Source organism: Ptychodera flava, chromosome 10, assembly GCF_041260155.1.
Source record: "Ptychodera flava strain L36383 chromosome 10, AS_Pfla_20210202, whole genome shotgun sequence".
NCBI lineage: Eukaryota > Metazoa > Hemichordata > Enteropneusta > Ptychoderidae > Ptychodera > Ptychodera flava.
The window spans coordinates 12,038,816-12,054,010 of NC_091937.1; the positions used below are offsets into that span (position 1 = coordinate 12,038,816).

A 15,195-nucleotide genomic window follows, 5' to 3' on the forward strand; every position below is an offset into this window, starting at 1 on the left:
ATTCGGACAACATACTTATTTTTATCACGCATATAAAGAAAGACCAAAACTTTGAAAAACAAAAACATAAACAGAGAAACAAAAATCAGAATATGTGGTCCCAAGTAGTGCAGATATCTCATGTTTATTAAGCATAAATGAGAGCAGTAGATGTCAACACAGACTGCTAAGACGTGATGAGTAAGTGTAAATAAACACTTGTAATTTTCTCTTTAGACACTTGGCTTACTTTATGAATGCACTACTTGGGACCGAAACCGTCTCATCAGATATTGTTAATAATGCAATGCCAGCGTGGATTACAAAAGGAGGCCCAAGCTTGCAGTATCCAATTCATAGGAGATCAGTAAATCTGAATCCAGTTCCACACGAACTAGGTTGTTGGATCAGTATGTGTCCAAAGGTCAGGTGACAATGCTAATGGTCAGGTGACAAGGTTAAAGGTCAGGTGAAAAGGCATACACATCGAAACATTCACCAGGTGTTTGCTGTATTATACATTCCTTGGGGACATGTCGCCAACAAGCCTCAAATTGATAATTTCATACATTGACAGAAGATTTTTTATCTATGCAAATTTCTCAATGTTATGGTTTTGTTCAGTTCAGGAGAATCATTGAACAGAGGTAAGTTCTGCATCTTTTGTTTTCAGCCTGAGTGAAATTAGACCATGAGATTTAATGAACGCTAGAAACTGCAAGCTAGGGGTTTTTATATCGAGAAAAGAGATAACGGGGAGAGAGAGAGACAGAAAAAATACGAAGAACCAAAGATGGTGGGTATCAGTGAGATTTCATAAGTGGACTAACCTCGTTCAAGGACAGCCCTTTGATAGGGGTGGTCCCTGACAAAGCGCCTTGCTTTGGGAACAGCACCTAGAGAATATTGCCATGCCAACAGTTAATGATTAAAGCCATAACTCCACTGTGTCCAAAACAGCCTAACTACACCAACACAGTTTACAGTCACAAGAAGATCAAATGAGACTTTGCAATCTATAAATTAAAGTCTTTGATTTTCGTTTTTAAACAGATTGCAACAATGTCAGACACATAAAACTTTTCATTTACTTTATAAGGTACTTTCCCATGAAAAAAATGAATTCATCAACACTATTGCACAACTGAGTAATTTTTTTGATTGACATCGCTTTTATGTGTGTGTCGTCACACTACACTTAACAGTTTTATTAGTAAGAAACATCTTCACGAAGCACAACAATGTGATGCTAAAATGACCAAAAACAATCGCGGTGAGCCCTGGGTAAGAGAATGAAGTATTCCGGCGCAACGCTACTTTCTGAATATGCTGACACAGTTCAGCTTTCCACTGATGAACAAAATGGCTAATGGAGGTGATGTAATTCATCATATATCATTTCTATTCATGTTTTGCATGCCATCAGCTGGGCTTCACACTACAGAGTTGTACAGCAATGTAAATCAGTTTACATTAGTATATTTACACACAAATTGGAGGTTTTGATATTTGTCTTAGTCTTTACAATTTTGGCACCTTGTAAATTTAAAGTCTGACGCTGTCACAGATGAGACTTTTAGGTATTATAAATTGACATAAAAAACTGAAGAAACTGACAAAGTTTGTCATACACAAGACGATTGAATTTTCTTAGAAATTTTTCATACCTCTTTTAAAAGGCTGCTTTTAGTCACAAGTAAAGCTTATAGCCTTGTATTAGTCACGGGAAAAAAGCTAGACTTCAGTTACGGAGAAGAGTAACTCCAACGTTGGGTAGCGAACCATGCAACACTCTAAATTTCTTGAACTTTTTGATCATATGGTAAGGCACAATTTGTGAAATAAGCTAAAATTTAGTAAGGTGACAAGAATTAACAAAACAGCAAAAGGTTTATTGACGTCTTATGATAATCAGATTTTTAGTAACATGACACTAAAAAATACCATCAATTTGGTAAGTTTCATCATATATGCTACTAGATTGTCACAAAATCTTTTCTTATCGAATGATAAACTAGCTTTCTGGTGATTGGTTGATTGTAATCACATGATGAGCTAGAATGCCACTGATTGGTGATTTACCTGTCATTCACCAGATTCCCCGAGAGGCTTGACTTTGAGAATAAAAAGTAAAAGAGAACCCGTTTTTACATGCATACATGAAATTTGTTCACTTTCTTTCATGGTTTACTTGAAGAAAAAAATAGAGTTGCAGGTTGCATGAGTATATACGAACATGAAATGCAGCAAAAATAATTGAAAAAAAAATACCATTCGTAAATAATATATGGAATGACACTATGTGACCATCGCAGAACTTAAAGGTGAGACGAACAAATACTTAAACAGGTGTGAACTGTAAACTGTGTTGTGTTAGGCTTGACTGGTTGTTGAAGTATATTTACTGTAAAAATACTCAGGAGTATAAAAGATGTTAACTAGACAAGTGGGACATATTGATTTGTTAGTCAAAGGACATGCTTTGAAAACAACCGTTTAACCACAGATGATATAAAAGCAGCAAAAAATGGCATGAAACCAATAACTTAAGTACAAGTCACCATGGTAAAACATGCAGAAGCATAGAAGACGTCTTCCAGTTGTAATTATATTATTGATCTTCAATTTTTTTTTCATTTGCACATATATAAAAAATATTCTTCATATATCTGTTCATAAATGTTGTAAAAAGGAAAAATATTGGCGTCCCATAGTGGTCACAATGTAATACCAACGCAGTCACCAACTTACAATGAGCAGAGATCCCCTGGACATGACTAAGTTGTAAATGAAACCAAATGCCTCTTCTCTATGATTGTTCAAACTCCCCTGGTTGATGATTAAAAGTGATTTTAAAAAGCTGATGAAAAAATGTGACAAGTTTATCTTTTCTTAATGGAAGATTGTGACCACTAGGGGGGCGCTTTGAAAGGACTTGCTCTTCCAAAAATACTGATTGTTTGCTGGCTTGTATCTCCACACTGGTGCCATGCATGCAGTGAACAACGCCTGAGATCAGCTGGTGGCCCAGTACTTACCAACTGTGGCGGTGGCTTCAACTGGATATTCCAGAAGAGCTGGCATTGCATAGGGATATGTCTCGTAGTGAGGGTAGGCTAGCGCCGCCTCGTGGGGCAACAACGTCCCGTGAGGCAGACCATTGGCAAGAAGGGCTTGGCCGTTGGCCATTCGAGGCATAAGCTGTGAGCTGATAAGATGTGGGTGAACTGCTGGCGTAGGTGAGCGCAGGGCTTGTGGTAAGACTGTAGTTGTGGGAGGCACCATGGATGTAGGAACATCTGGAAGGAAACAATTTTCCATGTAAAAGAGCTCAGGATGCATTGCCTTCAAGTTGGTATCTAAATAAAAACACAAACACGCTTATTTTCCAGAGATTCAGCGGATTCAATGCTTTGCCTCCACTTTACTATAGTTACATGCTTTTGATATGATTTTTACATCTAGTTATTCCCATTTTCCATCTCCATTGACCAACAGAAATGTTATACCAATTACCCTACCATTGACAGGTTAATTTAGGATGCTAGAAAAATTAAAAAGTTTGATCGAAAGAGAGTTACCTTACCACAGGGATATATCAAATAATTGAACAGGAGCATGCTATTCTTCCTGCTCAACTGCCATAGCCAACAGAAATTATGCACAGTGAGACAAACTTACCCACGGTGTTATAAGTTATTCTTCATACCTAACACTTGCTGATGACAAAAGCATGCAAATTAGTGTTCTCCTGTTTTATTTATCTACCCACATTTAAAAACCTTCCACACCTCCACATGCACAAGTGTCACAGAAGCAATTGTCTCAACTTGCCATTTTAATCTTATATAGAATATTCTTTTCCTATGGATTTCATTTATACCTTAAACTTCCCCTTAAACTAAAAAAAAACATGAAATACACCGTTTAAATTATAACTCAGATTTTCTCAAGTTCCACTTGACACAAAAAAGGCCAAAAATGATTGGATCATACAGCTGCAGTAGATTTGGATCGTTTTGTAACAAGAATGGAACGCAGGAAATGAAAAGGAGAGCAGTAGTGTTAGTTTCAACTTACAAGATGAATACTCACTGTTGGGAGTATTTTCTCTGAATGTTCCCCTGAGTATCGCCAATTCCATTAGCTGTCCTTTCTTCAAGTTATCTTCACCCTCGGCCTAAAATACAGAAATGAAAAGAAAAAGACAACCATTACATACTGTCCGCGAACATTGCTTCTGTGGAGAGATTATCATTAATAGTGTCAGGTGAGAAAACATTAGCTTTTCATGTAGCAATTTCACAATTCAAGAGTAAAAGGAAAGGATCTGAGAAAGCTGACACAGAGGGCGGCAAATCTTTACCATGATGTTAGGGTGTGGCATGCCTGGCATATCTGAGATATCATGAAGCATGTGAATCATCACATTGCTTAAAGTTTATGGGTTTTTATGAAAGTAAAAAACCCTCTACTGTTTCTTTGTAGACCTTGGTGTGCCTGTGTGTCATTTGAAAACAACTCATCTTAAAATATCCATGTCTCATTTCATTCATTCGACCGAGGAACAGCAACCTTCAAGGACCGTACAAGATTTAAATAGCTAGCGATGATGGAAGAAATGTTAGAGCATGGGACTGTTTTAGATTGTATTTACAATTTCAAGGATATTAATTCTACATTTCACCACTGTATATTTACTGGAAGAGTTTTATTGACAGGTTGTTTACGTTTTCAAGACACTGCCAACTCATTCATCTTCAGAAAAAAAAAAACCCAGCCAACCTGAATGTCATCACTGATTGTGGCCAGCCTGGCTACACCCCAAGGGCCTCTCCTGGAGTGATTTATTGCATAACTGGCTGACAGCCATTGTCTGTCTATTTGCCACCGCTCTCCTTCAGCAAAACTGAACCCCCATGGTTGGGGTGGGCTGTCCCCTCAAGAGGGAGAACCACTCACCACTTTGTGGGCCCCCTCCGCGATTATTATCATACCAGAAAAGCAGGAATGCATTCACAGAAAACAACTGGTTAAACCCTGCCCCCACATAAATCACTGTCACCAGATGAAAAGGCAAAGCTTGGTCTCACTTGGTCAACCCTGAACAGAAGTCACAAATTTCACTGCACTGTCATGCATGGCCTGTCCTTTTTGACCTTTTTTTGCAAATGATGTACCTCGATCTGCCATTGCGACACCACCACCTTAGTCTGTAGAATCACTCCCATCTTCAGGAAAAACTGAGACATCTCCATGTGAAATTGTCATCTTGTGCATCAGGGAAGCACTTCTCCTACGGCCAAGTTATCCTGACTGGCGTTATCTTGTCTGCATTTAAACAGACTGCTACCAATACAGTAAAAGCAGAACCAGACCTGGTTCTATTTTCAGTTATTTCAACCGTCAACAATGATAAAAGTAAAACTTAACAACAACTTATGTTTGTTTGTTTCATGATCCGAAAAATGTCTAACCACCCCTTGCTTGTAATTATTTGCTCCATTTCAATTTAAAACACACAAACTGAGCAACGAAGGCCACACAGTGTACGGGAGACTTCAGTTGACCTGCCCTATTGAAACACGAACCTGGAAGGCTACACTGATGCAAAACACACCTTGTCAAAATTACCTTCAACTCTCTTTCAAATGCTGGCCCTAGTTGTCAGTGTTATTTGTTCTGAAATGCTCTATTACACTTGTGGTCTGGAAAAGAGGGGTCAAAGAGGCATCTGCAACAACCATTACAACTGTCCTACATGATACTTTGACAATTCAGCCATAGAAGCCCGGTCTAAGCTAACTAACTCGAGAACCTTCAACCTATAGCTCTCAGCAACTCATAATAAATCTCCTTCGCTATCCCTACATGCACCTGGTTTTTGAAACCTGCATGAGACTCTGCAGTTTACAAAACTTGTTTTTTTGAGTAATTTCAGCTGCTTTCTTGGGTTTGACACCTCGGCCCACAACATGCGGCCAAGCTAGCACCATTAGAGCCAAGAATCCTGTTTCATTACAGATTACATGTCCCTTACAGGCTAGATGGATAAAATTTGTCGCAAGAGGTATAAGATATCTGTGGACTTGATTTAATTTCACATTTACGTAGATCTGATTACATGACTTATCTAATCCTGCATACACAAATCAACAATCATATCTCAGTCAGTGTTAAAACTGCAACAAGTTAACGAGTCACTGAAGATCATATAATTTTATTTGAGTTGCTGCTGCCTGCAATGAAAAGATAGGGCATGTCTGTGAGTAGGTTATTTCTCTTCTCCAATTTGAACCAAGCCCTGGATGATTTACCCAGTACATCTTCCACTGGAGTAGCACTGCTCTACAAGTCGACTGCAATTTCAATTTGAAACTGCAATTAAACATCGATGGCTCCGTGGACTCAGCAAGTTTTCAATAAATAGTTAAACATTGTACATGATATCAAATACATTACACTTTGTCCCTCTCTTCTTATATGCGCAGATGTACATACAAACTGACTGTTTTCCTGAAATGAATAAATCTACAGGGAAAGAATGGTCACCACTGACTACATGTCACATCAGATCATACCAATTAAAGTTCCTCATGATTTATGAATTATCAAACTTATTTATGGAGATTACTGTCCGCCTGGGCCACCTCGACGCTAGTGTATCTGAACAGGGTCAGAAGCCTCCCTTCAATTCATATGTGCCTATAAATTGAACTAACCATATCAATGAGAAAGAATGGGGCCACATCAAGTTGATTGCTGTTGGGATTGAACGGTTAGTTGTACATGCAGCAAAATTCCTCCTCAAGATCACAACTAGTCACCCCAGTACAACCTCTGCATAGTTTGGTATACAGTACACCAAAATAAAATTTGGGGTACCATACCATGAAACTGCAGAGTTGTTTTAAACACTGTCAAGTTAACAACACTTTGCTAGCAAACACAACTTTGCAAAGCTGATATTTTCAGACTCCAACATACCAACCAAGAACAATGCGGCACCACTTAACAAAGTTGGTGCTTTCAGGTTTTACATACCATACCGGCTAATTTCAATGGGGCAAACAAAAATCAATACCATGTTCAAAGGCATTTGGCTATTGTTTGTCTTACTAACATATCTTTCATAGGACGGCAAAGTGATTAACTTTGAGAGTAAAAATTAAACCGCTTCCTGACCACTAAATGCTTTGTTTGAGTTTCGATTGTTTCTAGGCCCTATTGTTAACATGCACTGGTATTGTTCCTATCTCTCCGATGTTGTTTATCAAAGTGTGCGTTATGCCAAAACTCATTATACTCGGCATTTTAGCCCAAGGCTCACTTTCTGGTGAGTCAGAACACAAAACTCATCCAATTCAACTGATAATAACCAGCATGATATACTATACCCATACAACACAATTTTAATTATCCTTCCCAACTTTGCTGTTTCACTGTTCCTGATTTTGAATTCAAAGATGCTGCCATATTGATGGGTTTCTTTTTCAAAAGGTGCACTGTTTGATGATTTTGTCCGGTATAAAGTTTTGTCTTCTCAAGCACCAAGATGAACTGCTGTTTGTTTGCACACTGTATACAGCTCACATGCACATACAACTATATGTAACAATATAATAGGTTATAAAATAGATTCAAGTTTGAACTCGTGAATTTCACAAGCCAACCTACAGTTGCATTATACTGAGTTGCTGATAATTCAGCCAACTTCATTGAACACACAGAGAAATATCTGATCCCCCGAAAAACAAAACTGATAGCAACTGAAACCAAACTGAAACCAAAAGTTGAAACTTCGGCCTGTTCTAAATCTTTTTGGGGATGAGGAACACTGACTTTTCAATTTGGAAATGGTTACGATAACGGAAAGCTCCAAGGAGAAGGGTTGTTAGAGAAAGAAAACAGGAATAAACATGACACTTTCACTGAACGGCACCTTTGACCCATCAGGCTCCAACTCCTTCAATGGTTTATCACCTCGTCTCAATCTTGCTATTACAGGACTTTGTGAGAATAAACGCACACATCACCATCTCCAAGATTAGCCTAAACTTTGTACCTCTTCAAGAGCATAATACAAACTTTTCATCAAGCACACCCATAAGAATTTACAGCACCCGTTTATTTCTGGAGCTAATCCTCCTGAATTCTTTCAAAGCAGTGAAAATTAAGTTTTATGACATTTGTTTCAATTGGACACATAGGTTTACTGAACAACCTTTCCCCTTAAAATCTTATGTACTGAGATGTTTTGTTGCACTGGTTACTGAGTTACAAATTGAAAATTTATTGCGAGTCAATCAATAGCAGCCATTTTTTTTTCTAATATTCAGAGTGAAATATTTTGTGAATTTTTATACAAAGTGTTTGGAAAATCTTTCACTCCTCCAAGGTTGGTACCACAATTTTGTGATTATAAAACTGAATCAACAAAATTTGAAAACTGGGACACAATCTTTCAAAAGTTTACTTCCTGGTACGGAATGAGTAAACTTCTGTACATCATTGAGATAACTGAATATAACATATTTATAAACATTTTTATTCCAAATGAACACACAGCACACATAGAGAGGACAGCCCAGGCACAAATCGTCACGCATCTTGCTTTTTTCTTTTCTTTTGAAAACATGAAGCCATTTATCAACAGTGAGCACATAAAACACTGGCAGTAATAAACCCACCTCTTCAGCGTCCATAAACGGAGCCACTGAATCTAACCTAGGCAACAAGGAATGAATTACACTAGTTACAATACCCAGGGGCTATTGTTCTGGACATCTTTACCTGTCTTTCCATTCATTCTATTGTTGACCAGGAACCCCCCTCACAAAAGACCTGGCCTTCTTGTCAATACTTCTTTGATACGCAGCACTGCCTAAAGAAATCAGATAATGGGCCCTTCAAAAGATACACCCAGTTTATTCTTACTTGTACCGATACACACAAAACACACCAATATGCAGCAATTTTCTATGTTATCTTTGCTTTGGGGAGGGGAGGGGGGAAGACAACAAAACTGGAATGTTCTAAAACTATGCTGGGTTGGCAACAATCCTAAGAAGACTTAATGTTGACTTTGTCATCCCTATATTGTACGAGGCAAACTGAAACATAGTCTCGCCACAGGGCAAGTTCTTGGCACCCACAATTTGATGTTACTCAAAAACACGCTTCACAAATGCACCCCCTGCATACAAGTAACTGCAAATAGGAAAGGAAAAGGCAAAAAAACACACAAACAATGTAGAATGTTTACAGTCCTTGCTGCTCTGTTATAGATCACAACACAATGAACTGCTTAATACTATTAGAATCATATCAAGCCCAATTGGTTCATACCCTTCCACCAGCTCATTTATCAAATTGCTATAATGTACACAGTGCTTATATTGTTGCTGCCACTTGGCCTACAGCCAGCAGCCATCTTTCACAATTGGGGTGCTTGCTACAAATACATCTTAATAGCGTGCCAATCTTGTCGAATCACCATGGCGATTTATTTAATTAGAAACGCCAATTTAATGATTACTCTTAGCTTCTCTTTTTCATCTCGTGGTCTTTTGCACTCCCCCCCCCCAACTCTCAATGATGTAAAGCTTTGAAACTGACACACAGACTGTTCAGCCTGGGGTTATTGACAAAATCCTACAATGGTCCAAAAGACCAATTACACGTATTTACATCACTGATATTAATTTAAACAGAACCATCATGTCTACAACATTTGAAACTTACTTTGTTGAAATTTGCATGTGGATATAAAATGGACCCTACACATGCCCTGTAGATCATAACAGCCCCATATGACTTTGATGATGCAGATAATTGGAATCAAAGATACTTAATGGTACAAAACATTCTGCTCAGTTGAAAACACACCATAATGGCTTTATTATACACAATCTGGGATTCTTTTGTGCAAGGTGTTCTGACGTTTCCACAGGTAAATTTAAACTCTGGTCTGCTGCCTTCTACAATCTGGTGCTGATACTGCACTAAATATTTAGAGATGACTGCACAGAACCCATTATCTTCATATGCTATGAATGAAATTTGGTCGGACTTGTTACTTGATATCGATGAGGAAAAATATTGTCACTGCACTATGATGTTTAAATTCTCTTTATCAGGACTATTTACTCTGATTCCAGATATATACTATTTCTTATTGTTTGTGAAGATATAACAAAGATTCTCGTTCTATGCTGCTCCACAAAGTATGTTAAAAATGTTCAAAATTTAGTTTGCCAATGCATGCACATTGGTCTTTATTGTTATTGTTGGCAAATGAACAGAAAGCCCGAGCTAAGAGCATTGTTCCAAAGACAAGAGAACCAACGTGGTTCATACTACAATTCAACATTATCTTAGAGGGTATATGTTTCCATTTTCTACACTTAGGTAAGCTCCCTAAGGCAATGAAATTACCCTCCTAGGAAAGATGGTCCCACTATACTTCAGCTTGACATTCATTTTCGCCAGGTATGTATCTGTAAACGCTTATACCCACTAATGGCATACCGTATCTTTTAACGAAAATCAATGCCATCTACCTAATCCTCGTATACAAGTTCAACTGAATTATTGCATTGATGCATACTGTAAAATATTCCACAAAGAACTAAATGGTGTCACTACTGCCAGCTATCTCTCAATATCCATATATATGGCTGCGTATAAAATAGCTTAATTGGCCTTTAGGTGATTAGGGTTATTGTTCAGTGAAAGGAGATGAAAAGGCAGGTCTATTGAAATGCCAAGCCTATCAGGATATCTACGTCACCTTTCCCTTATCCACGTCACCTCTCCCTGGTACACTCCCCTGGTTTCATTTCTGGCTGTTGCGTAACTGGAGGTATTGGCTCTTTAGTTTGCTTCACTGGACATGAAGGGGAAACGGATATTGGTTGACCACCAGCCGTTGAGAGGTTTGAATTCAGAGTATTGACTGTTTCATTTCAAAGGAGCTTTACTATCACAAAACAAACATGGAGCCTGCATTCATTTTCCATTACATGTACATTGTCTTTCTTCTTCTATAATTTGACTTTGATGAAATTTTGGAAGAGAAATTGCAACACTGTATATTCAAAATTTATGGCATCTATTTATGGTCAAAAGGAATTACCTACAATGACAGTTTTGACTTGCAGTGATGCATCATCTTTGAATCAATTAACCCTTGAGATTTTGTAGACTGAAGCAAAACATCATCTGGGCAGTGGATGAGGGAGACCCCTAAACAGTGCGTTTTTTCTACACACTGCACTAACGATACAAATTGCTGCATTCTATCTGTAAGAGGAGCATGCCCACCAGGCTGCAGAGAATAACAACCCTAATTAAAACGAAGCTATGAGATGAATTGGACATAATGATCACAGAAAGGAAATTCCTCCTGCCTGTTAAGACGGGATTCAGTACCTTGCTAACATAGCTTGATGACTACAGTACACAGCAAGGGCAAAGAAACTAAGTTCACTCCTCTAGTCTTCTTTTCTGCACGCGATAATCACATAATGCAAACTTTTACTTATTCATGAATGGAATCACAGTCTTTCCCACTTGTAAAGACAAAACGCGTGTCTTCACTTTGCTCACACATTAAATTTGAATGTCCCTAATTTCCACAGCGGACAGTGTCCTCCCAGGGACGGCAAAGGCTGGTGGTTAACCTCCCTTCCCCCATTCAATAGCATCAATAATACATACTCATAACGCTAATCCTCAATAGTTGTCGCATTGGCAATCAATCGGATCTCCAAATCCATGCGATTACTGGTCTGGTTTGCAACTTCGTTCTTTTCAGCCATTGTACTTTGTTATGGATTACTGCTCCTGCGGTTAAACAGTGTCCTATTTGCAAGGGATGAACAATTTAATCTTTGGAGGCGTTTGTCCCAATACAGGGTGTATACTTTTTTTTGACCATTTAATGTTCTGATTTTGCTGTTATGCACATTTCAGCTGAGAGTTTGATAAATATCATTCCACGGTTTTCAAATCAGTACATCTGTGAAACTCTGTTCATGAGTTTTCACTAAGTATTTTTGTTCCACTGTTACCGTACCACCCATCCCCCTCAAACAATTTTTGACCAACCCTAAAAAAGTCATTGAAATGTCTCTAACTGCCAGAGCGATCACTATTATGCTGCTGCTCCATCAATTTTACTAAAAGCTTTTCATGCTGTGCAGTATTCATTTTCCTATTTCAGCATTTAATATCACTGAGATCTTTCATCCATTTTCCTACGCACAAGTTTAACCTCCAACCCCTCCACTGTTTAATCACCATTTCCATGTATGCGTTTGGTCCAACCTTCCTATCAAAAGTGATAGGGACATACCAAAATCTGGCGATGAAATGATTAGAATATGGCACTAACCCCTTTCACTACCATGGTTTGGTCCAAACCTATTGTTACCAATGGTGAGTGTGGACCTGTTCATAGGGATCCAGGGTTGAACAGGTTTAACAGTAACTATGGCTGCAAGGCTTGAAGCTCCACTATAAATCTTTGGAAAGTGATGTTTAATGCCACTCAAAATTGTTCAGTTTTCAATACATTTGTCTAGTATCTCACTCAGTCTTTTGGCCTTCGGGCATACTTCGGTTATGGATGAAGGCCAAAAGAAAAGACAGGAGTCGAGATCCCAGACAATCTAAATATCAGATTCTGGTCAAAAATTGTCTGAAAACCTATTGCTGATAGTCTGCAAAATTGCAACGCATGCAACTAGTGAAAATTTGCAATCCTGATGCATGATGGGAGGAAACATCCTGAGAATATTTTACTTCTTAGCAGGGCTTACTCAGTTCCGTTGTTCCAGAAATATGATCTGGTCTACAGATTGTTTGCTAAATACATTAATCAGAACAAATTTCCATCAATATACAATCTTGTCAATGATTATTTCTCTTCTGAAAGTATAATTACCAAGCCATAATTAAACAAAACAAGGAATAGTCTACCGGTACTGCTTCAATTCAAACTTGTAAGGGGCCCTGAGACCTTACGAATTCTGTAACTGCGTGCCCTTTACATTATGCTGCTTTCGCTTTTTGTGGACTGATAAAAGATTTGTAGGTTGTGGGGGTGTAGCGGATGTTTAATTTATTATCTAAAACTTGAGAACACAGCCGATGCCTGTGAATGGTATCCAAGCAATGATAAGAATGCAGCTCTGGTTCACTGGCTGGCTTTCCTCATCACTATAGATCAGTGATTTGATCTCCAATGTGTCACCTGGTTTTAATTGTCACAGTTGCCACTTCACGAAAGTGAGAGAAATAGACAAGACTGTACTGTTTGCATACATAAAGGCCTATTCATGTAGATCTTTCTATTTCATACACATATATCTGTCAATGTACTGTTTTACTCTCTCCCAACCTTCCAACCACATTACCAAAATGAAACATATACCGGTATGCTCAGTAGATTAAGTGCCTTCATTATTAATCCTAATTCTGAGGATCAAGTGTTTTACTAATCTGATGCAAGTGGTTTACCATGTCTGATCAAAACATTTGTGTTACCAGTCAGCTGTGTACTTGGCAGATTGGGTCGGTGATACAGTTTGGCTGACATCAACTAGGTAAATATATCTATTTTTGAAGTGGGTTTGAAATCAGCTATTTACATTGGCATAACCTTTTCAACTGCTCTGGTTGTAATTTAAGAATACAGTGAAGAAGGAATGGGGTTAACATGCTGTGTTGTGATACAAGAGGCTTGCGAAATGTTGGTTAAGGTGGTTGGAAAGGCTAGAGCGTCAGTTATAAATTTCAACAAAACTATTAAAATATAAAAGTAGTTTACATTCTATGTGGAATAAAAAAAACTAGACATTTGGGCACAAAGGCATTGCAGAGTTATAGCCTGTTAAAACTTCCGAAAAACAGACCAAATAAGAAGAAGTTGGGGAGTCTTTAGTGTATTAACTATGGTAGAGGTCCCCTAGCTTTTAATAAAATGTTTGAAAAGGAAAGTCATTATTTGCTGTTTTTCAGGAAAGTTTGACAAGGTGGTGATGGCATTCAGAGTGAGTGACTGCTATTGTAAATGCATTTTTAGATTCTTTGAGTGTCAAAGAGGTGTCAAAAGTGAGATTAACCAAAAAAACTGCTCTATGACTTCAAAAGAGGGGTGCAAATATGGCTTGTTTTCAACATTTTGACAGAATAACAGTTTTCCTACATAATTGTATACCAATTTAATCCAACTTTGAAATGAGATATGGACAGGAATTTTTACAGCCTATTAACAAGGTTACAGATAAGATTTGTACGGCACAATTTCCTCTATTTGAAGTACTTTTTGAAAAATAACATTTTGAAATTTGAAAGAATTTTAATAATTTTTTGATATATAAACCCATGTAAAATCATAAAAACAAATTTTATTTACAAATCCTGCCGTACAAATCTTACAATAAATAGTGTCAATATATTTATAACTAATTTGGTAATATTAATACTATCCAATTATTATGAAATTCAAATATGTAAAAAAATATGAAAAATTAAATTTTAATATTTACTGGTGTCATATTTCAAAATCATGGCTGCAAATATACAATTTTTATATTCTTTGGAGAAAATATAACTGAGGGAGTTATCCTGAAAATTTGAACTAAATATCTTGATTCTAACACTTGAAACTTGACATTAACTCTGAGAAAAGAATTGGTGCAAAAATAGCCTTTCCAACCACCTTAAATGAGGTTGTATGTGCCTTGAAAAGCGAAAGACCTGAACTTTTGCTCAAAACTTCCTCAACAAAACTTTCAACCATTCTCTTATCAAATCAAGAATGAATCAGGGGTCATCATGCAAAGTTAGGTACGACAGAAACAAATTACTTTAAATTTACTGATATTTGAAATTAAAAATGGCCGCCAGCTTTGTGTTAACTCAATGTCAAAAAACACAATTTTTGACTTTCAAAAAAACTGAGATGGTAAAATTTTTCTGACCACAAGAGCTTTAAAATTAGCCCCAACAAATGGTAGACCAGAAATGTATTGGAAAAAGTTGAGCCCAAATATCTGCCCCCAAGGCACACTCTACCGTAACAGGTTTGCAGCCTACACCTCAACTTATCTGCTGTGGAAAGCCTGAAACAGCCTGAATATCAAACTATGTACATTAACAGACTTTTCCTTGCTGATACTTGCTAAATTTGAAGACTATGATGTACAA

At 37.6% G+C, this 15,195-nt stretch overlaps 1 protein-coding gene across 4 annotated transcripts in view; it reads right to left on the bottom strand.

Moving 5' to 3' along the window:
• The window catches only part of LOC139142009 (KH domain-containing RNA-binding protein QKI-like), a 63,801-nt gene that overhangs the window by 7,027 nt on the left and 41,579 nt on the right, over positions 1–15,195 (bottom strand). Inside the window, exons 5-7 of one of the 4 annotated variants that reach the window (XM_070711791.1) lie at positions 4,060–4,159; positions 3,018–3,278; positions 810–875 (exon numbers count right to left, since the gene is read on the bottom strand). In XM_070711791.1, the coding sequence (XP_070567892.1) occupies positions 810–875; positions 3,018–3,278; positions 4,060–4,159 (427 nt within the window). Of the gene's footprint in view, positions 1–809; positions 876–3,017; positions 3,339–4,059; positions 4,160–15,195 lie in introns of all 4 variants that reach the window. The other 3 variants (XM_070711792.1, XM_070711790.1, XM_070711789.1) reach the window with 3 other exon arrangements.